General features: G+C 41.9%; 1 protein-coding gene across 4 annotated transcripts in view; it reads left to right on the top strand.

The window, feature by feature from the left end:
- Positions 1 to 27,376, top strand: part of Hsf2bp (heat shock transcription factor 2 binding protein) — a 94,284-nt gene that overhangs the window by 15,991 nt on the left and 50,917 nt on the right. For all 4 annotated transcript variants that reach the window (XM_074072555.1, XM_074072557.1, XM_020152616.2 and 1 more), the window contains exons 4-6: positions 10,504 to 10,607; positions 18,602 to 18,751; positions 20,478 to 20,610. In XM_074072555.1, the coding sequence (XP_073928656.1) occupies positions 10,504 to 10,607; positions 18,602 to 18,751; positions 20,478 to 20,610 (387 nt within the window). The remainder of the gene's footprint in view (positions 1 to 10,503; positions 10,608 to 18,601; positions 18,752 to 20,477; positions 20,611 to 27,376) is intronic.

The raw sequence follows: 27,376 nt of genomic DNA on the forward strand, positions 1-27,376 counted from the left end.
TATAGGTTCTCAAATTAGTCTCTGATGATTTCCTGGACTTCCATGGTGTGTGTTGTTATCTCTCCTTTTGCATTCCTGATTCTACTAATTTAGGTTTTTTCTCTCCTCACTTTAGTCAGGTTTGCCAGGGGTCTATCGATCTTGTTTATTTTTTCAAAGAACCAACTTTTTGTTTCATTAATTCGTTGTATGGTTTTTTTGGTTTCTATTTTTTTGATTTCAGCTCTTATTTTTATTATTTCTCTCCTTCTATTTGTTTTGGGATTTACTTGTTCTTGTTTTTCTAGGAGTTTGAGATGTATCATTAGGTCATTGATTTGGGATCTTTCAGTCTTTTTAATATATGCACTCATGGCTATAAACTTTCCACTCAGGACTGCCTTAGCTGTGTCTCATAGGTTCTGGTAGGTTGTATTTTCATTTTCATTGACTTCCAGGAACTTTTTAATTTCCTCTTTTATTGCATCGATGATCCATTCTTCATTAAGTAATGAGTTATTTAGTTTCCAGCTGTTTGCATGTTTTTTGTCTTTACTTTTGTTGTTGAGTTCTACTTTTACTGCATTGTGATCAGATAGTATGCATGGTATAATTTCTATTTTTTTATATTTGCTGAGACTTGCTTTGTGCGCTAGGATACGATCTATTTTGGAGAAGGTTCCATGGGCTGCTGAGAAGAATGTATATTGTGTAGAGGTTGGATGAAATGTTCTGTAGACATCAACTAGGTCCATTTGATCTATTGCATATTTTAGATCTTGGATTTCTTTATTGATTTTTTGTTTGGATGACCTATCTATTGATGATAATGGGGTGTTAAAGTCTCCCACAACCACTGTGTTGGCGTTTATATATGCTTTTAGGTCTTTCAGGGTATGTTTGATGAAATTGGGTGCGTTGACATTGGGTGCATACAGGTTGATGATTATTATTTCCTTTTGGTCTATTTCCCCTTTTATTAGTATGGAATGTCCTTCTTTATCTCATTTGATCAATGTAGGTTTGAAGTCTACTTTGTCAGAGGTAAGTATTGCTACTCCTGCCTGTTTTTGGGGGCCATTGGCTTGGTAAATCTTCTTCCAGCCTTTCATCCTAAGCCTATGTTTATTTCTTTTGGTGAGATGGGTCTCCTGTAAGCAACAAATTGTTGGGTCTTCCTTTTTAATCCATTTTGTCAAGCGGTGCCTTTTGATGGGTGAAGTCCGTTAACATGAAGCGTCAGTACTGATAGGTATGTGGTGATTCCTGTCATTTAGTTGTCTTAGTTGTTTGAAGGTTTGATTGTGTGTACCTAAGTTGAGGTTACTCTCTACTGTCTTGCTTTTTCTTTTCCTGTGGTTTGGTGCTGCCTGTCTTTTCATAGTTAAGTTGGGTTTCACTTTCTATGTGCAGAATCTCTTGCAGAATCTTTTGTAGTGGTGGCTTTGTGGTCACATATTATTTTAGTTTATGCTTATCATGGAAGACTTTTATTGCTCCATCTATTTTGAATGATAGTTTTGCTGGGTAGAGTATCCTGGGGTTGAAGTTATTTTCATTCAGTGCCTGGAAGATCTCACCCCATGCTCTTCTTGCTTTTAATGTTTCTGTTGAGAAGTCTGCTGTGATTTTGATGGGTTTGCCTTTGTATGTTATTTGTTTTTTCTCTCTTACAGCCTTCAATATTCTTTCCTTAGTTTCTGAACTTGTTGTTTTAATGATGATATGTCGTGGGGTAGTTCTATTTTGATCTTGTCTGTTTGGTGTCCTGGAGGCCTCTTGCATCTGTATGGGAATATCTTTCTCTAGATTTGGGAAATTTTCCATTATTATTTTGTTGAGTATGTTACGCATTCCCTTCGCTTGCACCTCTTCTCCTTCTTCGATGCCCATGATTCTCAAGTTTGGTCTTTTGATGGAGTTGGTGAGTTCTTGCATTTTCTTTTCACAGGTCTTGAGTTGTTTAATTAATAGTTCCTCGGTTTTTCCTTTAATTACCATTTCATCTTCAAGTTCTGAGATTCTGTCTTCTGTTTGTTCTATTCTGCTGGATTGGCCTTCCGTTTTGTTTTGCAGTTCTGTTTCGTTCTTTTTTCTGAGGTTTTTCATATCCTGGGTGGTTTCCTCTTTAATGTTGTCTATTTTTGTCCTGAGTTCATTTATCCGTTTATTCATTGTGTTCTCTCTTTCACTTTGGTGTTTATACAGTGCTTCTATGGTTTCCTTTATTTCTTCTTTTGCTTTTTCAAATTCTCTATTTTTGTTGTCTTGGAATTTCTTGAGTGTCTCCTGTACATTTTGGTTGACCCTATCCAGTATCATCTCTATAAAATTCTCATTGAGTACCTGTAGTATGTCTTCTTTTAAATTATTCTTGTGGGCTTCATTGGGTCCTTTGGCATAGTTTATCTTCATTTTGTTGGAGTCTGGATCTAAGTATCTGTTTTCTTTATTCCCCTCTGGTTCCTGTACTAATTTTTTGCTGTGGGGAAACTGGTTTCCCTGTTTTTTCTGTCTTCCCGTCATTGTCTTCAGTGTTGTTACTGTCTCTGTACTGTGTGCAATTAAGTATTTTATAGCTTGTAATAATAACAATGGTAATATTTAGAATGTAATGAGCTGAGATGGAAAGCAAGAAGTTAAAGAATAGGGACAAACAAATACACAGACAAGAAGGACAAAACAGAACAAGGTATCAGACAAGAAAGTTTCAAAGGTATAAACAGGGAGCATTAGTGTACTAATTGACAGTAAGCTGAACAGACATTAGAGAGACAGAGAGAGGATTGAAAATCAAAAATAAAAAAAAAGATAAGAATAAAAATAAAAAATAAGTAAATGAAAGAAATATCTATATATAATAATGAATTAAAATAAAATGGAAAATAGAAAATTAAAAAAAAAAAAAAAAAACCAAAAAACCTCCAAGTTCAAATGCAATGAAGTTTCAGTCTTAATAATTTGGGTGTCCGTCTCAGTCTCCAATCCTGGAGATGGTGCCTCAGATGTTGTTCTGTAGTTGTCTCATCAAAGGGAACACATAAAGTAGAACAAAACTACACACACACACACACACACACACACACACAAAACCCCACCAAGTGTCCCAAGTTCAAATGCAATACAGTTTCAGTAAGTTTTTCAGCATGCAGGTGTAATTCGGTTGTTCTCTCATCAAGGGTAGGGAGAAAAAGAAAAAAAGCGTCTGGAGGCAGTTCTGAGAATGGTATCTGCAACTGTGGTTTGCCTGCCCGCTGCTGTCAGCCTGCTGTTGCTGGAGGCATTATTTATGCAGATCTCTGGGGTGAGCTTAGCACTCACCTGGCCCTGCAGGCTTTGTTTGCTCAGAGTTCTCCTGTGCAGAAGGCTCTGCTACAAGCTTTCCCCTTTCCAAGCACTGGGAAAGGTGACACTGCACCGCATTGTGAGGCCTGCATGTTTATTTACAGTTCATGTGGGAGGTGGGTCTTCCCCCCTCTCTTGTGGAATTTTCCTCCCACCACCACTTACACAAGCTTTCCTGCTCCTGATTACTGGGCGGTGCTGCTGCTCCTGCCGGCCGCCATGTTTGTTTACAGTTCACGTGGGAAGTGGATCTTCCCCTCTCTCCTGTGGAGTTTTTCTCCCTCCGCCACTCTCACAAGCTTTCCTGCTCCGGTTGCTGGGTGCATGCCCCCGCTCCTGCCAAAGCCTCTCTGGCTCGCCTGGCTTATTTATTTACAGTCCCGGGAAGGATTCCCTTCCCCCAATCTTCGGTGCTCAGGGCGCCCCACCCTCTTTCCTGCGTGTCTTTATTGTTCTTATTGCTTATTAGTCAGTTTCTCTTTTTTCTCCGGGTGGAGGTCAGTCTGTCCAGGGGGCTATGCTGCTCTGGCCGAGGCTTGTCTGTGGGGCTACTGCGGTACCGCGAAGCTCACCTGGTCCGCGTCTTCCCAAGCTGTCTGGGTGTGGGCGACTGGCGGCCCGGGGGCCCTCCTTGTTTCTCCGTTTAACATGAAGTGGAGATTCTCTGCGCCAGTTGGAGGTGTGGAGGGATCAAAGTTATATCTCTTCTCAGTGATTATGCCTGTAAAATGTGTCTTCAGCATCTCTCCAAGATTTCACTATAGGAGGCTCGCTTTCTGCTTCCTCCCTCTAGCCGCCATCTTGGGATCTCCTTGGGTTTTCTTTTTAATCTATATCTATCTATTTAATGTTTTGGTGGGACTGGGTTGGAACTCAGGGCTTTGTGTTTGCAAAGCAATGCTCTACCACTTGATCCACACCTCCAGTCTATTTTGCTTTGGTTATTTTGGAGATGGGGGTCTCGAAAACTGTTTGCCTAGGCTGGCCTCAAACCATGATCCACCACATCTCAACCTCACAAGTAGCTAGGATTATAGGTGTGAGTCACACTTGCTCAGTTTGAGGTTTTTTAAAAAATGACTTCTGGAATAGTCTCATTATTTCACCTTTTCATATTTTGAAATCTATTAGAATGCCCCAAGGGTATCATTGAGGTTTACCGAGTGGAAGATTGGCTTAAATGCAAAATACTCCCATAAAAACATCATCAGCATTTCAGCATTGTTTCTTTAGTGGGTGTAAATATTGGGAGGAGGGTTTCTGTGGAGGAAGGGGCCTGCATCAGCGTTTATAACTTTGAGGTCTGTCAGCTGTAAGCAAGCGAGAACACTGGATCTTTCAGTTACACTCAAAGAAGATGGTCCAGTAATAGGCCAGAGTTCATGGCTGAAACAGTGTGTAACCTTCTGTCTCCTGTAGGGATGGAACCTTGTAGCTGTCTCTGAGTGCAGCAGTAAAAGGAAGCTGCTGGGGCTGCATCTATGGCAGAGCCAGCCTCAAGAAGAGAGGACAGATGCTTAAGGATACCCTTAAGAGAGGATAGATGCTTATGCCATGAAATGGGACTAGTAGGGCAATTGGGACTGCAGGTACTCCTTAGAGGAATGAGATCTTGACCTGCAAGTTCTCAGGTCAGGGGCGGGGGGGCTTAGCAGTGCTGTGCTGGTTACTTGAAGAAATTCACAGGTATACACAAGATAAGTCACATCCTTAAGGAACATAATAGCAGGGAAGATTAAAATACACAAATGATGGCAGTATGAGAAAGGAAGTATATCATAGATGCCTTGTGAGCAGAAAAGGCTATTCCAGAATGTTCCTCCTTGGAATTCAGAATTCCAAGCCTGGAGAGAAAGGTTGAAAGGTGGCTTTCTTCAGGAGAGGAATTAGGAGCTGGTTATGGGGCATACTAGGTAGGGTGGTTCATCCAAGTGAAAGATGGGAGAGCATGTGGTATGCCAGGTAAGTGGAAAATGGTCTCATTTTAGTGTGTTGGAAAGTGCAGGTTCTGCTGCACAGAGTCTGCCCATCTGTAATTGTGGGTTTGTTAGACCCTGCAGCAATGCTTAGCAAGCCTATTAGAGCTTTGTGAATGGCCTTTTGGGGGCCTCTTGATTGTTCCTGTGAAACCTGAGATGCTTAACAGCTTTTCTGGAATATTCAGTGTATTAGAATCTTTGGTTGATGGTGGGCACATGTCTGGGTGTTCAGTTTGGGAGCTCTCCAACCACTCTTACCTCTCCTCATTTTGGGGGACCTTGAAGGATGCAGAATCATCCTGGAGATGGCTGTATGTTTGGAAAACTATTGAGGAAGGACTGCCTCTTAACTTGAACAGTTTTACAAGGCCTACAAAAGGCTGATGGTCCTGTTGGTAGGGAACTGATGAAACCCTGGGAAAGTCCTGCAGTACTACCTGTTGAATATCTGCTGCCCCACCTACTTGAGAAAAAGGTAGTTTGAAGTCTAGTCCCCAGTTCCCCAGAACAGGACTTTGTTTGAAAGTAGGGTCTTAATGACATTAAATGAAGCCATTATGATGGGCTCCAGTCCAATATGATCTATTCTTATATAAAGGGGAAGTTTGGACTGTGAAGATACAGGGAGGCCATATGGATGTGGAGGGAGAATGGCGTGAAGACACAGGCTGTGTAAGTTGTGGAGACAGCTCAGATGCCCTACATCATGAATGGATTAAAAAATGTGATTTTATATAGATATATATGATATATCATATATATCATATATATGTGTGTGTGTTTATTTTTATTTTATTCATATGTGCATACAAGGCTTGGGTCATTGTGTGTGTGCACACACACACACACACATATACAATGGAGTGTTTTTGTAGCCTTGAACAATGAAGTTATGTTGTTTGCAAGTAAATAGGGGGCTCTAGACATCATTATGTTAAGTGAAATAAGCCAGATTCAGGACAAAGTTTATATGTTTTCCTTCATATGTGGAAGCTAGACCTGGAAGATAAATGTATACATAAATACAGACCTGATGCTGTGTAACATATATATAACATGATTGTAATAGACTGTTTTGGGGGATGGGGGGGTGGAAGAGGACAGGAGAATGTTAGAGTCTGTGTATGAAGATGGCAGAACCATGCACTTGAAAGCTGTTGAGTGACAGTACAGTTGAAGTACAATGTATGCATATGTGTAATGCCATGGCAAAACCCCTTTGAACAACTAATGCACGCTTAAAAAATGAAGGATGGGAATGTATAATGGGTCCTGTTTGGTGGTGGGTACCAGTGGGGGGATGAATGGAGAGGGTAAAGGAGGGTGAATATGGTTGATGTACTTTGTATACTTGTATGAATGAGAATGATGAAACCTTATTGAAATTGTTTTAAGAAGTGGGGAATGACGGGTGCTGGTGGCTCACTTCTCCGTGGCTCACTTCTGTAATCCTAGCTACTCAGGAGGCAGAGATCTGGAGGATCACAGTTTGAAGCCAGCCTGGGCAAATAGTTCACAAGACCCTATCTTGAAAATATCCAACACAAAAAAGGGCTGGTGGAGTGGCTCAAGTTGCAGAGCATCTGCCTAGTAAGTCTGAGTTCAAACCCTGGTACTACTAACAAAAAAAGGGTGGGGGGGAGGTGGGAATGAGAGAGAATGATGGAGGGAGTTGAATCTAATGAAGATATATTACAAGCACATATGTAAAGGTTACAATGAAACCCCCTGTACAACCAATACATGCTAATAAAGATGAAAAAAACAGGTTCTGTAGAGGTGGCCTGAAGATAGAGGGAGGCCATGTGGAGGTAAAGGAAAAATGGTTTAACAACACTGAAAACTCACAGAGGTGGAAGGAAAATGTGCAAAGGCACAGGGAGGCCACATGAAGGCAGGAGACCGTGTGAAATTGTGGGTAGGCCATGTGGAGATGGAGGCAGGGACTGGAAAGATGCTGCCACAAACAGGAGTGTTGGGCTATAAGAAGGAAGAAGAAGCAAGGGAAGTTCCTTCCTGTTCAGGTTTTAGAGGGAGTGTGGTCTTGCTGACATCTTGGTTTTGGCTTTGTAGCCTGTATTCCTGTGAGGTGGTGTGTTTCTGTTGTTCTAAGTCATCCAGCTTAAGGTACTTTGTTGCCATGCCCCAGAAAATACATTACCCGAATCTCCACTCAGAGTAAAAATGGAACCTATCAGTAGCATACTTATATTCTCTTTGAACTAGTCAGAGAGTGATAAAAGGTAATAATAAATGGTTATTTAAAAGCCTTTACTTTTGTTTTGAAACACCTATTTTGATCAAAACCAAATAATTTCATATTAATATAATTGATGATTTGTTATAAGCATGCCAGGTAATAAAAAAAGGGTAGGAGAAATTCATCCTTTTTGTATGGTCTTAATTTCTTTGCTTAATTTTTTGGAAATCCTGTTTTTCTTTTTCTTTTTTTTCAGTGTGGGGATTGAACCCAGGGCCTAACACTTGGTAGGCAAGTGCCCTACACTTGAGCTGTGCCCAAGCCATTTTGATTTTATTTTGTTTTTGAGATCTCTGACTTTGCTTAGGCTGACCTCAAACTAATGATCTTTCTGCCTCTGCCTCCTGAGTAGCTGGGATTGTAGGTGTACATCACCACACTTGGCTCCTGCTTTTTCTCTGTGCCCTCCCTGTGCATAGGGTGAGTATTAAGAGAAACTATCATTCTCACATTAAAAGTTGGATGCAGTGGGGACAAGCCTGTAGTTCCACAATGCCAGAGGCAAAGGTGGCAGTATTGCAACTTAATGAGACCTCGTACCCCAAAAAAACAAACAAAACAATAGAAAAAAGGGATATCAGTGATACCTTCAAAAGATACATTGATGTTGAAGTGGCCTGTTGGTTAGGTGGTTTCTGTGCGCACCAGTCTGTCCAGCTTTGCCACCCTTCACCCAGTTTAGATAGCTAGCTGGAGATTTTGTCTCCGTTGTGAATGCTGGGTTAGTAGTTGAAATGCAACCTAGCCTGATTGGCAGCTTCTTCCCTATTTTAATACTGAAGCTGGGTAAGAGAATACCTTGACTGCAGGTAATGTGTTATTCACACTCCATATTATGTCTGTCCTTGGGTTTTTAAAAAATTGCAAAAGCAATACATTTTCATTATGGAAGAAGGAGATGTATAGATAATAGTCATGTTTTTCTCTGTTCAAGGATAAAGAGGAGGAATATATAAAGAAGTGAAATTCATTCATGTGACAAATATATAGGTAGTGTCTGCTGTGCTCCATAGGCTTTTCTAGGCACTTGGAGTATAGCATAAAACAAAGCCAATGAAAATCCTTGCCCTCGTTCATGATGGCAAGCAGTGGGCCAGGTTGAGAATGTGAAGTAGTTAGGTGGTGGCAGCAGTGCTGTCATCTGGCCACAAGGCGGCAGCCTAACACAGCAAAAAGGTACCTGCCTGGTGAATGGGTGTGGCCACCTCACCGCTGACCTGTAATTTTATGGGGTTGCATGCTGAGGAGTGTGCTGTTTTAAGCCTGTTGCTTTGGTATGTTAACCTACAGTAAGGTCACATGTAGCTATATGGAGCAAGAGACCATGAAGTTTCCATAATGAAAATGCTTTAGGTGGTCAAAATTCCTACAGATTTTATAGGACTTGTGAAGATATAACATCCTATCTTTTTTCAATATTCAATTGGCATGTAATTTACTAATAGAAGAGAACTTTAAGAATTGATTGCAAAGAGAAAAATTTAAACCACTGATAATTTTACCTTAGTTCCTTTATTCATTGGATTTCTTTTTCCTTGTGACTCTGATGCATACTTCCTATGTGATTACAATGCAGATGTGAGTATGCATGATTACTGTCTTTTCATTTGATATTGTTACATACCTGCAAAAATGTACCTTCTGAGGGATAATGCTCTTTTGATTTCTTGGGTGGTCAGGATTAATGGGACAAAAAGGAGTCCACTAAAAGTCATGTTTATTGCAGGGGGTCTTTTACCACCCTCCATTTTTGCCTGTCGTGTTACTTGGCCAAGTTGCCTTGCTTTCTGGTGTTGGTTGTATGCTCTGTGTTTATTTTGTTTTGTTAGTGATGAGATAAAGCTATTATCCTAAAGTAGTTGCTCTCCAACTACTTTAGGACAACTGCTTGTCAGACAAGCAGCAGCCTCATCTGGGAACCTGTTAGAAATGCAAGTTCCCAGGTCCACCCCAGATCCACTGAACCAAAAACTCCATTGATGGAGCCAGTTTCTCCATGTGATTCTGGTGGTCACTAATGTTAGAATCACTGTCCTGAAGCATTGCTGCTTTAGTCAGAGAACTTATACCACCAGCTTGCACATCTCCTCACGTCTTGATATATGTTGGCATAATAAACAGATGATTTCTCAGCTCTTGAGATCAAGCACTTAAAATTTTTAAGTATATATTTGATTTTTTTTTGAACATCAGTATTTCTGCAGCATGATAATATTTAAAGTTGGTAATGCTTTTTTGTTGATTTATTGATGTGGGTGTCTTTTGGGATTTTCGTTGGCCATTTGACTCATCAACTAAATTAGCATGGTGGAGAGGAAGTGTTACGTGGTTCCTGCCCCCTCACCATAGCGTTTTCTCATCTTGATCTCTGTTGCTTCCCTTCTCCATTGACTACTACTGCAGTTGTTCCCATTGAGTCAGGATGCCAGTTGGTGGGATGCGCTTTGTGAATCAGCCCATGCTGGCACCAGCTCCTCACTAAGCTGCCTTCTGCTTATGGTGCCATGAGACAGTCTGGCTTCTCAGCTCTGCCTCACTCCTTTAAATAACACACTGTCTTGAAGCCTTGAGTACATGTCTGGCGGTAAAGCAGGGCCTTAAAAAAAATCACAAAATGAAACTATGAAAGAAATTCTTTAGGGTTGAGGGTATAGCTCAGTGGTAGGTTGTATGCTTAGCATGCATAAGGCCCTAGGTTCTACCCCAGTACTACACCAGCAAAAACCTCTCAAAAACAAAAGAGGCCCTTTCTGCTATGGGCTAAAAACTGATAAGAACTTAAAAACAGGACTTGAAGAGTATTTTATTCAGGGACCTGTTGGAAATCAGAGTGGGAATACTCTGATCTAAGAAATCAGTGACAGGGAAGATGGGACAGATAGATGCTGAGGAGGGATTCATGATGTGATGCGTCTTGAGTATTTTTATGTCTCTTTCTAGACCTAGAAAGGAAAGAACAAGAATTAGAGCAGCTGAAATTGGACTGCGAGCACTTCAAAGCCCGCCTGGAAACCGTGCAGGCTGACAGCGGGAGGGAGAAAAAGGTAGGGCTTCTTGGATAGGCTCCAGCAGTCACAGCTGTGTCCCAAAAGTGGCATTGGCCTGCTGCCTTTTGCTCGTAATGAGTAGCAGGTCTTAAATTTTCTCCCTTAATCCTCAAGAGATTGTATTTTTAAATGTATGTATTCTGGGTGGTTGGAAGGTAGGTGAATCCTTGGATTTTATAACCACTTAACATGTAGATCATTCATTTGCTGCCTTTTAACTTTTATATTTAAAAGCCCTCTCCAAAACATAAAGGCTCATAATAAGAACTTGGGGAAAATATTGTACAGATAATGACTTATGGTGGGTGTATTCAATCAGGAGTATTTATAATTAATTTGAATATTTTTATTGATATTTTAGAAATAGCCAGTTATATTTTATTTTAATATTGGGAGAGACTATAATATTTCCTTAAAGTCTTTTTATATTTTGGTTAAATTATTTTCTCTTCTATAAAATTAGATCTGTCTTCCACTTGTAAAATTTTGGGCTTTTATATATTGTTATTTTTAAATAATAATACTAGTGCTAACAAGAGCAGCAAGTGTGTGTTGGATATGTACTGTGTCTTGTTGGTGGCACGCAGCTGTCTGTGTCTCACACACTTCTCCCAGCTCAGGTATATCAGCAAGCACTGCCGCCTTCAGAGGTCACACTGCCTGTCTGAGAACCTGAGTTTCATACTGTCTCCTCATTTAAAGGAGTTCTGAAAATTTGTGACTATGATAGAGGTTTCCAAAACCAATAGATTGTGTACATGTTTTAATACTGAGCAAGCAGAGCAGGATAAGAAGGAGTTCCATTCTTAGATCTGAGTCAGTTGGAGCACCACATAAAGTTGAGATCTTAGTTTTGCCATATTTTGTCTAGATAATAATAAACTAAAATGGCAATTAGTTTCAGGCTACATGTTTCACAACCTGAAGGAAGTTGACTAACAGGCAAGAAGGAATTTAATAAAGGTGAAAAATGCAGCCTGTTGATCTTGTCCTTCCTTAAATTGCTGAGATAGCTTTGCCAAGGTTGAATCTTGAATTGAGCACAACAGTATATTTCATTTAAAAAATTAGCAGACATAGAAAAATGGATGTTTGTTGGCATTGTAGATGTAATTCTTAAACATAAGCCATTCTGTGCTGGGCATGATGGTGCATAAGTACTTGGGAGGCTAAGGGAAGCTGATCATGAGTTGGAGGCCAGCATGGGCTACACAGCAAGACCCTATCTCAAAAACAGAACAAACAAAAAACAAAAGCCATTCCAGCAAATGCCAGTACCAAAGGATAAAATGACATAGCTAAATAGTTTGAAATCTTTAGGATATTATTATTTTCCTGGCACTTTGACTTTAGTTAAAAAAGTGGAAATATTTTAGCTTACACTATTTTTCTGACTCCGGTCAAGTTTTCTATTGAGTAGTCCTGCTAGTTTAACACACATGGAAGCCCCCGTAAGTTTGCTATGAGAAGGCCATTTCTCTTTGGCAGCTGCCTTCTGTAGCCTTGTGCAGGGCTGTGCAGATCATGAGGCAGGATCTTGGAAGCTTGTTTTAGAGTTGAGGAACCAGAAAAGAGTTCAGGGACTATGATCCTTACTTAGGTTATTGCCAGTAAGTACTTGAGTGTGGGTGAAAATCATTAGGAAAAGGCAGAAATGACAAAAGTTTGGGATTAAAAGCATGAAGGAATGTGCTGTGTGAACAGCTGCTCAAACCCCGTGGGACACACCTGAGCAGAGGCCTCACCTGTGGCTAGATGGAGCTATTTCCGTCTCCCTCTGTGGAGCAGGCTGGCTGGGACTGGATGTGCAGAGGCTGCTCAAGAAAGAGTACTGGCCACAGCAGCCTTGGAACTCTGGTGGAGAAAAGGCTCCTCTTCACAGTATAGGCACAGCTGTTGGAGAACCCTGAGTTACTTTACTTGTGAAGGACTAAGCTGCCACTTCAAGGTTTAATATGGCTCTTTACAAAGTATCTGCTGCAGGAGCTTATTCAGTGCTGAGATGGTGCATTAGTCAATTTTTCATCACTGTGACAAGTACCTGAGGGAATGACTTAAAAGGAGGAAAGATGTATTTTAGCTCATGGTTTCAGAGGTTTCAGTCCCTAGTCAGCTTGCTCCATTGCTATGGACCTCTGGTGAGGCAGAGCATCATGACAACAAGAACCTGGGGCAGAGCAAAGTTGCTCACCTCATGGTGTCCAGGAACTGAGAGAGAGCATGTTTGAGCTGGTGGGCTTCCCCCTTTCCCTTGTATTTTATATAGGCCCCAAGCCTATTGGATAGTGCTACTCATATACAGGGTTAGTTCTCCCTCCACTGCTGAGTTAATCCTCTCTAGAAATGACCTCACAAGTATATCCAGAGGTGTATTGTACTAATATCATAGGCATTTCTCAATTCAATTAAGTTGACAATCAAGATTAGCCATCTTGCTAAGTGTAGTGGCTCACACCTGTAATCCTAGCTACCTGGGAGGTAGAGATTGGGAGGATCCTGGTTTAAGGCCAGACTGGGCAAAAAGTTGAGAGACCTCATCTCAACCAATAAAAAACTGGGTATGGTGGTACATGCCTGTAATCCTAGCTGCCCAGGAAGCACAAATAGGAGGATTGTGGTCCAGGCTGACCCAGGCATGAAAATGAGATCCTATTAGCTAAAGCAGAAAGGGATGGGGTGGGGGAGTGGCTCAAGGGATAGAGTGTCTGCCTACAAGTGCAAGGCTCTGAGCTCAAACCCCAGTACCACAAAAAAGATTAACCACCATGAGTTCACCTCTTGTCAACTTGACACCTAAACGCATTTTCTTAAACTGTACTTAATCTCCAAATACTGACGATCATAAGGTCATAATTCTACCTAACACAGTTCTGTGTACAGTGAAAAGATGCACTGATTCATTTCCTAAAGTCTCACTAGTTCCAGAATTGCTCAAAAATTCAAGCCCAAAGTGTCTTCTGAGACTTAAGGCAAATTTCACCTGTGAGCACCTGTAAAATTGCAAACAAGTTATGTACACCCATGATAGAGTGGCGCAGAGGACATTCCCACTCCAAACAGAGGATGGGGCACAGGAGGGAGGGATGGGACCAAAGCAAGACAAAAGCCCAGCAGGGCAAGCACTGAACACTACCTACATGCAAGGCATGCAGAGCACATGGTAGCATGGTGTGAGTTTCAGAGGCCTTGGTTAACCCTGCAATCCACATGGCCTCTCTCCTTGGCTGCTGCTGCTTGTTGCCTGCAACTTTCTTTGGATATTCCATGTTCCTGGCATCTTCAGCTTCCAGTGGTCTCCATTTTATCTTCAGCTTTACTCTCACAACTTCAGGAATTGCCCTCTCGGGTGCTGCCTTCAGTATCTCTGACCCCATCACACAGCCTGGCTTTCCAGGCCTTTCTTTGAAATCTGGGTTGAAGCCTTCATGACTTCACAACACTTGCACTTCTGCAAGTGGATGTCAGCATTTGTCACCAGCTTGAGCTGTAGCCAGGTTCCCTAGGACCACAACTTTAGTGGCTTCTGAGTGCCTGGGTAGCTGAGCATGGTGAAAGGAATCCTGGGAAAACAACTTCCTAGATGGTTCTGTGTGAGTGGGGTGCCTCTGCTACACTCTTCTCAAGGAAAAGTCTTTCAAGTGAGTTTACACTTTTACCCTGACTCTGAAATGGGTTTGGTTTTGCTGCTTTCTGAGGTATCCTCAAGACGTATTTCCTGTTGTCCTAGCTGAGTACTTGGCTTCCTTTTACACTTGATCTTAGCCAAAAGGCTGAGAAGTGATTTTGGCTTCTTTTTAATGGCACTGATCTTGTTAACGACCGCCATTTCCCTGGCTTTACATGAGCTTCTTTTCTGGCCTAATTGCATCTTTTTGCTCTGCTCTTTGCTCCACATTCTCACTGTAAACCTGGCTGAAAGCTGTCAGCAATACCTGTGTCACAGCCTGAATGCTGGCTGCCTTGAAATTTCTTCCCTCAGATTAATTAACCCATCACTTGTATATTTAGCCTCCCACAAAGTCTTAGGTCAGGGACAAAATGTAGACAAGTTCTTTGCCAGAACGTAACGCAAATGGCCTCTAGTCCAGTTCCCAGTAGGGTCGTTATTCCTATCAGAGCCCCATGAGCACAGTCTTTATTGCTCATGTTTCTGTCAGCATTCCTGTCTTCTGAGCTCCCACTAGAATCATCCATGAAACTCTCTTACAGTATTATAAACTTTTTCTAGCCTGCATCCCCAAATGTTTTCAGATTCCTCCCACAAACCAGTCTAAAGGCTTATGAACCATATGGTTGGGTTTAGTCACAGCAGTGGCCCCTCTCCAGTACCAGTTTTATGTGTTAGACTTTTGTTGCTGTGACATGTACCTGAGAGGAAGAGTTTAAAGGAAGAATGATTCATTTTGGCTATAGTTTCATAGGTTTTAGTGCACGGTCACTTAGCTCCACTGTTTCAGGGCCCTTGGTGAGGCACAACATCATGATGTGGAGTGTGGAGCATGTGGTAGAGCAAAGTTGCTCTCCTCATGGTGACTGGAGGCAGAGAGCAGCAACAGGAAGGGGCCAGGGCTGCGATGCACCCTTCAGAGGTATATCCTAGAAATCTACTTTCTCCAATTGGGCCCTGTCTCCCATACTTCACCACCTCCCAATAGTTTGTTCAAATTTTGAATCCACTAATGGATTAAAGCACTGATAGGATATGTTAGTCAGACTTTCATCACTGTGACAAAATATCTGACATAAACAAGGGAAGAAGGATTTATTTTGGCTCGTGGTTTCAGAGGTATCAGTTCATGGTTGGCTGGCTCCACTACTTGGAGCTTGAGGTGAGGCTGAACATCTTGGTGGTGGGAATGTGTGGAGGAGGAGGCTGTTCACCTCATAGCAACCAGGAAGCTGCTATTGAGAGCATTGTGAGCTTCCTTCCTTTCCCCCTTTATTCCATCCCTGCCTCCAGCTTGTGGGGATGTGCTCCCCACATACAGGGCGAATCTTTTCCCCTTACTTAATCCTGTCTGGAAACACCCTCACAGACACAACCAGAGGTGAGTTGTACTAATTTTCTTCTCAGTCCAGTCAAGTTGGCAATTAAGATTAATCATTACACCTAGCCTTTGTTGTGTGAAATGATGACAGGTTTCCCACTCTCTCTCTGAGGAACAGTCATCTCAGTGCTCATTGGCATTTCTTCCTCTCCACGTGCTCTTTTCTGGTGGCATGCATCTTTCACAGCAAACCCACTGGGATAGAGAATGCCATTTTTTAATCTTTTTTTTTTTTTTTTGGTAGGTCTGGGGTTTGAACTCAGGACTTCGTGCTTGTAAAGCAGGTGCTCTACCACTTGAGCCATACTTCAGCCCCAATTTTTTGTTAGCTGTATTTTTATTTTCTATATTTTAAATTTCTTAGTAAGGAATTGCAACTTTCATGATAATAAAAGGGAAGTTGTTGCAAACAACTTGTAATGTTTTAAGAAACTTTTTAAAAAGAGACATGAACTGATGGTATATTTAAGTTAAAGTTTTGAAAGCTCTGTGCTTGATACTCTGCATGAATATTTACTTTAAGAAAATATATCACTGTTTGATTATTGCTTCTTTGAAACATCTTTACTAAGGTATGTTTTGCATACTGCCAGATTCTCTTCTCATAAAATGTAAAGTCTGATAAGTTTTAGTAAATTTATACATTTGTATAATGATCTCAGTCCTGTTTGCTGTTTTTTTTTTTTTTTTTGAGACAAGGCATCACTGTGTAGCCAGGCTGGCCTCTAACATGCAACCTTCCTGCCTCAGCCTCCTGAGTAGCTGGGTCTCATTTGGCTGTTTAATTGGGCCTCACACAGGCTTTGTGGCCTTTACTGCATGGGTCTTGTGCTCCTTTTCCCAGTCTTTTGATCTTGAGCTTCTTTTGCTGCTCTGTGCTGTGTGCAGCCCTGTGCTGGGGCGTAGCGTTCTGCAGCTAGCTGCCAGGTGTGACCACAGGGAATCAGTCCTGTCTGCTCATTTTTTTTTCTGTATTGGGGTTTGAACTCAGAGCTTTATGTTTGCTAGTCAGATGCTCTACTACTCAAGCCACACCTCCAGCCCTTTTTGTTTTGGTAATTTTTGAGCTAGGGTCTTGTTTTTTGCCCAGGCCAGCCTGGACCTCAGTCCTCCTATTTTATACTTCCCACATAGCTGGGATGACAGGCGCATGTCACCATTCCCAGATTTTTCTGTGGAGGTGGGGTCTTCCGAACATATTTTTGCCCAGGCTGGCCTTGAGTGGTGATCCTCCTGACTTCAGCCTCCCAAGTAGTTAGGATTACACCTGCACCCACTACCGAATCCAGCTCTGCCTGGTCATTCTTAGTAGTTCTTTTAGGGTCTTGCAGAAGAACTACCATAACCAGACTAATTGGAATACAGATTGCTTTAATTGTGAGTAAAGCTAGAATTCCAAAAAGAAATGCTGTGATAGACTTTTTGCATGTGTCTCCATGACTTGAGTGAGTTCAGCTATGTATACCAGAAGGGCTAGTCTAGGAATCCAGACTGCTTTATGTTTAAGTCAGACATGAAAAACTAGCATGCATCATGGGCTCAATGACCAATTTTCTACTGAAATAAGTGTATTTATGTTAGAATGTGAATGAAGCTCTGTGTTCCAAATTCATAGTGTTCAAGTATGAATGTCCTCCAGGTTATAAGCCATTTGATTCATGGCTCTAAGGCTTTCTTTTCTTCTCAGGCAGAAAGCCCTCTCTCTTTTAAAAGAGGAAGCTGAAATGTGTAATGCACTTTAAATTTGTGATTTATTTAACTGTATTTGTTTATTTAGTTTATATTTGTTGTAAATGAGTTTAACTGTGTTTTCGTATTTTTCAGTTTCTTTCTCTCTCTCTTTTTTTCCATTGGGGATGGAAACCAGGGCCTCACACATTCTGGGTAGTAGCCAGCTAGTTAGTTAGTTGTGTGTGTGTGTTTGTGTGTGTGTGTATGTATGTATGTATACACACACATATATGTATATATACACACATGCATGGTTTGGTCTCAGGGCCTTTTGCTTGTTATGCAGGCACTCTACCAATTGAGCCAGATCCCCAGTTTATTTCTTAAGTCAGAAAATGGTGTCTACTTTCTAGAAATGTCAGAGCAGGGTGGAACTGGTGGTTCAGGAGGGTAGGAAGCCTTGCATTGCTCCAGGCCCATTTGAAAATAAACCTGAGCCAGGCTCATGTGGTCAGGGGCCAACAGGACAGCAGTTCCCTGTCTTCCCCTAAAGAGAGTCTGGTGGAGACTTGCCCAACTTGAGGTGTTCTCAGATGCTGCTGGGGGTGGGTAAGAAACCTCCCCTGGCCTCAGTGCTTGTTATGTTGGCACTGTGCCAGTGCATGCTTAGAATGCCCATCTTCACAGCCCTCTTGCCCCTGAGCCCTGGCTTTTGTTCCTGGTTTAGTTTCACAGGCATATGATTCTCATTTTCCAGCAACTTGACAGTATTCTCATGAGTGTGTGCAGATGTGTTTACCCACCAGGTGTCTGTGCCTATTATTCAGAGTCTGCCTCTGGCAGAGTGTCCTGACAATGAGGTGATCCATTTGGAGGTGTCAGGCTCCTCCCTTGCTAGAAATGCTGCTGTGTGTGCACTGCATGATAGTTTGCTGCCTTGCTTAGGTGGCCCAGTTTGTGCTGTTCTGGACGTGGTTGCTTGGGATTTGAGATAACTCCTGTTTTCACTTCACTTATGCAGATGAATTAAACTCTTTGGGGTTCTCCAGAACTGTGATGCAGCAATATGTTCTTTTTTAAGACTCTGGAGTTTAGTTTTTAGGTGCAGATTATGGCTGTCTTAAGAACTAGTTTTCATTTGCAGCTGTTTTTTGTAATTCTGCATGCATTTCTTTCATTTAATAAATATTTGTGAAGGAGAAAGCCTAATAGAGATATTTTGAGGTTGAATGCATTGTCTGTTTTCCTGATTTTGTCTTGTTGTGAATTTAGGAGAAGCTAGCTCTTCGACAGCAACTGAATGAAGCAAAACAGCAGCTTCTGCAACAGGCAGAGTATTGTACAGAAATGGGAGCGGCCACCTGCACTCTCCTGTGGGGTGTCTCTAGCAGCGAGGAAGTCGTCAAAGCCATCCTGGGAGGAGTAAGCATGACCAGAAGCTGTCTGGATACCGTTCAATGTGTTTGTGTAGCTTGGAGGTGACAGCATGCCTGCTAAGACATTTAGAGACTGGACCAGGTCTTGCTTTTAGTTCAGACAGTCGTCAAATGTGTACTGTGTTCACCTTGTAACCTGGTGCTCTCAGGATATGTAAAATGAATGAGATATGATCCTTTCTCTCCCAGCACCCATGGGTATTTGTGGGTATATTAATCACATCAATGTAACTACTTTATATGTAAAGAGTTTAAGAAGGTTTAAAGTGCTTTTATGTATTTCATCTCATGGGTAATGTAATACTTAAGTTTTTGAGTATTTTATGTTAACATGTGTGTCTGTATCTACATATATATATTGGAAAACTTTCCAGAGGGGAGGGATTTGAAATGGGCCTTGAAATAGCAGAAAATGGGAAGGACAGCTCAAGAGGACAGAGCCATTCTAATCAAAGGCCTAGGCTGAGAAGTCTGTCTGTTTCAGGATAGTGGGAGACCAGCGATAGAGTGGAGGGCTCATGCACTAAAGTAGTGGGAGATGGGCGTATGAGATGGTTGGAATGTGATTTGTGATCTGAGGCACCAGGTTGATTAAAGTGCTGGGAGATAGACTTACAAGATGGTTGGAATGTGATTTTGTGACCTAAGACACCAGGTTGATTATTTTATCTTATAGTGGGAAGACTAGATTCTGGAAGTGTTTTCTTTTTTTAGTAAATGAATGATAAGACAAGGGCAGAATTTTAGGAAAATAAGCCTGACAGTGAGTGAGGAGGCATCAAAAGGTGGGCTCGTGGGGCTTTGGGACTAGATAGAAGACTCTTCAGCACTCTGTCTTCTTGGCAGGGGAAATGGGGAGGAAGGATGCACATGAGAGCCCTGGTCACAGGGACAGATGTGTCAGGGTACAATTGACAAGGGAAGAGAGGTGTCATAGAAAATTAGGGTTTGACCGTGGGAGAATGGTGTGTGAAGCGAATATGAAGGAAGAGGGGATATTTGGCAGGAAGCCAGTGATCATTCCTTATTGCTTACAGAAGTGGCTGTGTTTGAATTAAGGTAGAAAGTTTGTTGAGCTTTATTAAGATATAATTTTCCATACTGTAAAACTCACCCATTGTACATGTGCAGTGCAGGTCAATGGTGTAGCAAACTTCCAGAGTTGTGAACCATCACTACAACCCAGTCTTGGAGTATTTCTGTCACCAGGAGGTTACCTTGTACTAACTGTAAATGCATGCTTTTCTTCTTCCAATTTTTTTTTTACTATGCTGAAATGTGCCTTGGTTTTAAAATTATTTTTCAGATTGCTGGCACCTCCAAGGAAGCTGTGCAGAGATGGAAAAGGTTTTGTTGTTGTTTTTGCCAAGTAATAAGAGTTTAAACTTCCAGAGGAGCCTGTTTACTGTGTCCATCTCTTTTACATGCCGAGGCTTCAGTTATGCTTTTCTTGAAGAAAGTTCTGAAACTTTGGAAGCGTGTAGCACAGACAATATATTTTTCTAACATATGTCCACTATCAGCATAATTTTTCTTGATCCTTTGTGCCCTGAGCTATTTTCTGATCTTTAATTGGGAACTTTTAATGGGGGAGGAGATGTCAAAATATTTCTTCTATAATTAAATCCAAAATATCTCTCCTATATCCTGCACTTTTAAAATGTTTTTAAGTGGTATCTGTGAAACTGCATGACATATTTCCAAATTTTCAGGACAAAGCTCTGAAGTTTTTCAACATCATCGGTCAGACGATAGAGAGTTTTGTGAAGTCACTGGATGGGGAAGTCAAAGAGCTGGATTCGGATGAAAATCAGTTTGTATTTGCATTGGCTGGAATTGTAACAAGTAAGTGATTCTTTTCAATGTAGTGATTGTTACATGGATCAGTAATGATAGTTAGGGGTGTGTAATCATCTCTAAGGAATGTTTTCAGGTAACCCTGCTGAGCCTCACCTGGAGAGACTGACTCCATAGGTACCAGGTGTGTGTATTTGGGAAAATTACCTCAGGGGATTGTGATAAATATCAGTTATTAAGAACGACTCATCTAAAGGAAATGCAGGTTAGTTTGCTTGCTCTGTTTATTTACAGACATTAACAGAAGTTAAAAAACAAGACTAAATTTAGCTACTTGTTATTTGGAGTCATCGTCACTTTAATAGTGTCTAACTAAATAAAAGCCTTAAACTAAGCTAAACCTGAGCTCTTGTTTTAAATGATTTCAAAAACTTAAGTTGTTTCTTTAGTAACTATCTTTTCCCTTCCCCTTCCCAGCCTGTTGGCCAGCTTTGAAGTTCCACTTGGTTTTGTTTTTCTCTTGTGGTGGCTTATATGTGAGTTCTCAGAAAGAGTTGGAAAGTAGATACTTAACATTTGTGTGTTAATAAGTTTGACAAAGAAGCTTTTATACTCTGGTGGTGCTTCACAGAGGCCATGGGGGATTGTGTGTGTCAAATACCACCACTGTTCTATGGGAACAGGCAGCACCATGAGACTACAGGTCAGCAGTCTGATAGGTCCTCTTCTAAAACAACAGTCCTTCTTAAATTTACAAACAGTACTCATTCTTCACACCTTTTTGCAGTTCCTAAAGTCTTGGTAGTACTGGGGTTTAAACTCAGCTCTATGCTTGGTAGACAGGCACTTTACCACTTGAGCCTATTGCCAGCCCTTTTTTATGTTGGGTATTTTCAAGATAGGGTTTCTTGAGAACTGTTTTCCCTGACTGCCTTTGAACCTAGATACTTCTGATGTCTGCCTCCTGAGTAGCTAGGATTACAGGCATGAGCCTGGCACCTGGGGATACATGTTTGTTTCATGGAGCTCCAGTTCCTCCCCACTTTTCCTGTTATAATTAGCTATTCCACCCACCATTAGTCCCACCAACCACTGATCGGGTGCTTCTGTAAACTTTAGCTGCATTTTCTGACTGGTTTGCATGGCATCTAGCATTGACCCCAGGTTCACATGTTAATCTCATGTCTCTGGAGGTCCCTGCCTCTTAGTTGTTTGATAGTCAGCCTCAGCTCTCTATTGTACTCACAAAAGCTGTAATTTTATAAATTACTCCCTCCCCTCTCTGGGGAAGAATGGAGTTGTTCTTTCTAGTTTACTATATTCTAAGCAAAAACTGACATTAAATTTATTACTCATCCCCAGTCACTGTCCTTTTTTTTTTTCTTTTTTGGTGGTACTAGGGTTTGAATTCAGGGCCTCACCCTTGCTAGGCACATGTTTTACCACCAAGCCGTGCCCTAGCCCCCACAGTCACTGTTCTTAATGATAGATCAGTGTAGCAGAAAGGGTCTGGACCTTAGGCTCAGCTAATCTACTTCCTAGGTTGTAAATCCTCTAGGCTTTCCTCACAGTATGGTGGAACAGAAATGCCTGTTGTAATGGCTGCTTACACTGTGACTCTTCCTTGAACTTTTGTAGGTGATAGCACATTGTAAAGCTGAGGTATTGTTCAGTACAGGAAACTAATTGTTTTCTGCAATTCGGCTAAGAAGGCAAGTGAAGAATGAAAACATGACAGTAGATTTTTATCCCAAATCCTATAAAGAGTAACTTGCTTAGCTCGTAAGTGAGAAACTTACTTTTCTAGCTATTTTTTCTGCTTTTGGATGGTTTGAAAATCATAATTATGCTCCTTGCCCCTTAATTCTGGTTTATGTTTTCCAATAATGTTCAGTAAGCACCGTAGCTACAATGTTACTTTCTGATTGTTGATGATTTGGGAGCAGGACTGGCTCTGCTTAGTCTTCCATGGACCTTCCTTATTGCAGAGTTCCCAGCAGAGCCCTTTGTGTCAGTTACCATCTATTTCCTGGCCACCAGTCCTTCTGCCACCCCTCACCCCCTGCATACACACACTGTGCTACAGGGAATCAGTGTGGTGGCTGGGCAGAAGACAGGGCGGGACCTGAGACCTATGTCCAGTGCTTCTGCCAGGGACCCGTTCTTTGTTCTTGCACATGTGGTCTTTGGTTTCATCTTTAGAAGAGTCTTTTAGATACCAGATAATAAATTAGGTCTTTCCTGGCCCTAGAATTGTGTGATTCTGTTTGCATTTGGAAGAAGGGTTTAGTTTTGAAGTTGGACCTTAGATCTTCTAGCATCAGATGGTCTGCAGTGAAGTCAGTGAACAGCCACTCAGGCTGTTCCCACCTTTTAGCTGTTATGAGCAATGCTGCTGTGAACATTTGTGTACAGTTTTCTATGTGGACATATGTTTTCAATGCTCTTAGATATTCATCAGGGAGTGGAACAGCAGGGTCCTGTGGTAACTGTGTTCAGCTTTTTGAGGAGCTGCCAGGCTATTTCCCACAGCAGCTATACCATCTTGCATCCTGCTGGCTACTTTCCCCATGTCTTTGGAATTGGAGGTCTTTTTCCAGGCATGTGGGCATCTTTATCATTGTTGTCTGGTTCTTTGAGCACCTGTTTTGTTCTTAAGCTGCCTGAATGGCAGAGAGATTGTCAGGAGCTGCCTGGGTCCTCCCCACACTGCCACTGAACCTCCTGAGAGGTGAGGTGGGTCTGTAGATTGCTGATTTTCACTTTGAGCATAGTCAGCATGGTTTCCTCCTGCTTTTGCCTATGGATCATCTGTTGAATCATCTTCCGGGTGCAATAGCTGAGAGAAGTAGTTTACACTTCAGCAGCAGGGAGAGAACAAGTGCAGCCTGAGACGCTATGAGGAAGAAGACACTGTAGCTTTGACCCAGCACAGCCAGCCTTGTGTTGTCCTTTGCACTTCTAGGATAAGGCCCTCCGCAGCCACGCTGCACTCAGGCTCTTGTGTGGTAGCTTCCTCCAGTCTCCTCTGGACTGAACCAGGAGGCCCACTACGAGGTGCTGTGTCCTCAGGCAGGTGGGCTAGGGGTGGGTGAGGTGCTGCACTAGCGTAGTGTTCCAGTAAAACAGACAGGGACGGTAGTTGGTCATCAGTCAGCTGGCTGGAAGAAAAGGGTTAGGTATTTCCAATTAGCCACGGGGCTGTACTGCTTGCGGTGCTGTCATGTTACGGGTGATCTTGGTATAAGGACAGAAACCTGGATGAAGTTGGCTGAGCTGCAATTGCTCTGAGACAAGGCAGCTATGGCCTAGGCTCCTGGATTGAGGATAGGCTCTGATAAGCAGTGGGTCTTTCACTTGAGCTGTGTTTCCCCTCAGCACTATCATTATGTGAGGGCTGCCCTGTGCATTGTAGGGTGTTTAGTGATATACCTGGCCTCTACCCATTAGAGGTTAGTAGCAACCCACAAATGTGACAATCCAACAGTCTGCAGGTATCGCTGGAGGCAAAGTTACCGCCCCCCCCCAACTGTGCTGCCATATGCATGACCTTTAGACTATTCATAATAATCTGGGGTATTACAGGAGGTGGTAGAGATTACTGAAGGTGTTTTGGTTTCTGTGTTCCATGCTCATGGTTTTGTCATGTGTGATTTAGTCCAATCATGTAAGTAGTCTTGCTAATTCAGAAAAATTTGGCACTTGCAATCTATGATATTCAGTTAATCACAGAATTCCCTTGTCTTTCACTGGTTGGGCTTGAATAATTTATAATCTTCTCTTAAGTACTGCTCTTCCTTCAGTTGATAGAGCAGGGTCTAGATAATGAACTGTAATTTTGTAGAACTGTAGGTTTTTCTTAGAAATGGTGTCCTTTTCTCAGTGAGGAAGTAGTGTAGTCAGCCTCAGCGTTTTCCAGATCAGTAGAGTGTAACAGATCAGGCGCATATTGGACCACAGTAACCTTTCAGGGCTGCATGGACACATCTGGGTTTAAGACTTGTGAGAAGTATCTTGAAATTTCAGTGAATCCTGGTGGATATAACCTAGGTGATTGTTGATTTTTTTTTTTTTTTTGGCCAGGTGAATGTAAATAAATTTTGCATCATTATGGAATGAGAACTAAAGAAACCTGAGTGCCATGCTACTCCGGTAAAGAGGAGCAAGCAGTAATTAGGTTGGGTGTTCCAATGAAATGGGGAGTATGATTTTTTTTATTCCTAGATCTTGAAAAAATCTCCATCCTCAACCATTAGGTTTTTTTAAATAGCTGGTATTAGATAATTGCAGGGACTGGCACAAGGAACTAGTAGTTATTTTTCTTTAAACTGGTCAGATTGGCTTGTGGCTTCAGTGCTGGAGGGTACCAGAGTCCAGGTAAAGATTTGAAAGAGTCCATGTGAATACTTCCAGCTTTGGCTTCAGCTGTTTGTCCATCTTCAGGTATTGAATTATACACAAAATTCAGATCATCTATAAGTTATGCTTTTAAGAATTTTCTGGAAATTCTCAGAATCTTTTTCTTTTCCTTTTCTTTTCTTTCCTTGTTTTTGAGGAAAGTTCTAGCTATATTGTCCAGGCTGGTCTGGAACTCCTGAACTCTTGTGGTGCTTTCACCAGCCATCTGTGCCCAGCTCTGAAGTACCTTTTATTGGCCAGTACCATGTGCAAAATAAATCTCTGCCATGAAATTTTGCAGGGGTGTGTCCTAGAGAAGAAAGAGGTGTTCTCTGATCATGGCCCCATGGTAACAGTTAGAGATCAGGAGAAATGAAAGATTCTGAGTGTCTGTCTTCCTTTCTTAGATTGCAGTAGAGTGTTGAGGGAGAAATTCTGACCAGCTGAAGGAGCAGGCACTGTGCTTGTGGATAAGCCCGATGGAGGTGGGGACTTGCACTTGGAGTTATTTTCTTTGTGTAGATCAGCAGGCTACAGAATGTGACTGGCAGTGAAGCGCTATCACTACCTTTGATGTTTTCTGTGTCTGGGGTTCCTAACAGCTCTCACCCCGCAGTGGAAACTTACCTAATCGGGAGGAAGCAGATTATAAGAGAGATGGGAACGCCTTACAGTAGTTGCTTAGCCCTGTGGACCACAGCAGCAGCTGTTACAGGTGTTTGTTGTCTTACTACAGAAGCCAGGTCATCACAGTTGGGTGATGCTGAATCCTAGTGCCTCCTTCCATCAGGACTGGGCGTCCCTCCAACTCTGCAGTGTTTCTGTAAGTAGTGTACAGAGGAGGAGCTGCCAGATGGAGGTGATCCACAGCCCCTGACCCTGGCCCCCACTCTGACATATATGTTAGGCAAATGCAAAGTAACAAAACCCAACAAGACAGGGTCAGAACACTTACGTTAGAGAGAACTTAAACAGTTTCTTCTACATAATGGAGTGCAGTGATAGAGCCATAGACAGTAGGTTTATAGAGACAGGTCCAGGATGAGCAGCAGTGTTGTGGTCACATGAACTTGAACATTGTGTCCCTGTTATTATTAACTTATTTCTTTTGGTGGTGCTGAAGTTTGAACTCAGCTTTGCGCTTGCTAAGCAGGCACTCTGCCACTTGTGCCATGCCTCTAGCTTTCTTCGCTTTGGTTATTTTTTGGATAGGGTCTTGTGTTTTTGCCCAGGCTGACCTGGACTGTGATCTTCCCATTTACACTTTCCACATAGCTGGGATGACAGGCACACAACCACCATGCCCAGCTTACTGGTTGAGATCGGGGTTTTGCTAACTTTTTGCTCTCCCGGGCTTCAAACTGCAGTCCTCCCAATCTCCACCTCCTAAATCACTGGGAATACAACAGTGGCTGCACTATTTTACATTCCCACCAGGAATGTATGAGGGCACCAATTTTTCCACATCCCTGCTGACATATATTATCTGTCTTTTTGACTGTAGCCTTCCGAGTGGATATAAAGTGGTTTCTCATCGTGATGTTCATCTGTGATGGCCCCAAAGCTAACTCTTTAGGCCTTGAGTGGACCCAAGAGCATACCAGACATATTAAATACTAGAAACCAAAGCGCAAACTATTGTGGGAAATAAATGAGAGTAAATTCTGATAGGCTGACACACTGGTGCTGTCTGTGCAGGAGTTTATTTAGTTACTTTGCACTGTAGTTGCTGCTATTCAGTGAGGTACAGGTGTGTGCTGTTGCAGTGCTGGATATGGACTGAATTTGCCAGCAAACTTGCTGTGTGACTGGTGGCCTGCTGTGAGACAATGTGTGTTTTGCTCTGTTACTGTTTCCTCATATAGCTAATAAGGTTATTTTAATTAATTAATTTATTTATTTTGTAGTACTAGGGTTTGAACTCAGAGTCTCACACTTTCTAAGCAGGCACTCTAACACTTGAGCTCAGGTTAAAATTCATTAAAGAAGGTAACTTTGTGTCAAGGAGGGATCTTATCCTCAAGAAGTTATAGTGATCACAAAATTATGTACCAAATGACACAGCACCGATTTTTGAGGTCAAGTAAAAAAGGAAAAATCCATTAGGGTTAGGAGATTTTAATGTACCTCACTTTGTTAATCTCAGTCCAGATCAACAAAAATAAGCAGGAATATGAGGGATCTGATACCATAAAGTAGATCTGGAACTTCCAGTGACATTTTATATTCTGTAGTAAGACAGCAAATTAATCAAAGACAGAGCAAGTAAGCATAAAATTTGTCCTCCATTCATCTATATATGAATATATAATATATATTTTTAATTTTTATTTTGGCAGTACTGGGGTTTGAACTCAGGTCCTTACTCTCGCTAGCCAGGTGCTCTACCACTTGAGCCTCTCTACCAGCTCTTATC

This window comes from Castor canadensis, chromosome 5 (genome assembly GCF_047511655.1).
Source record: "Castor canadensis chromosome 5, mCasCan1.hap1v2, whole genome shotgun sequence".
In the NCBI taxonomy this organism is placed as follows: Eukaryota; Metazoa; Chordata; class Mammalia; order Rodentia; family Castoridae; genus Castor; species Castor canadensis.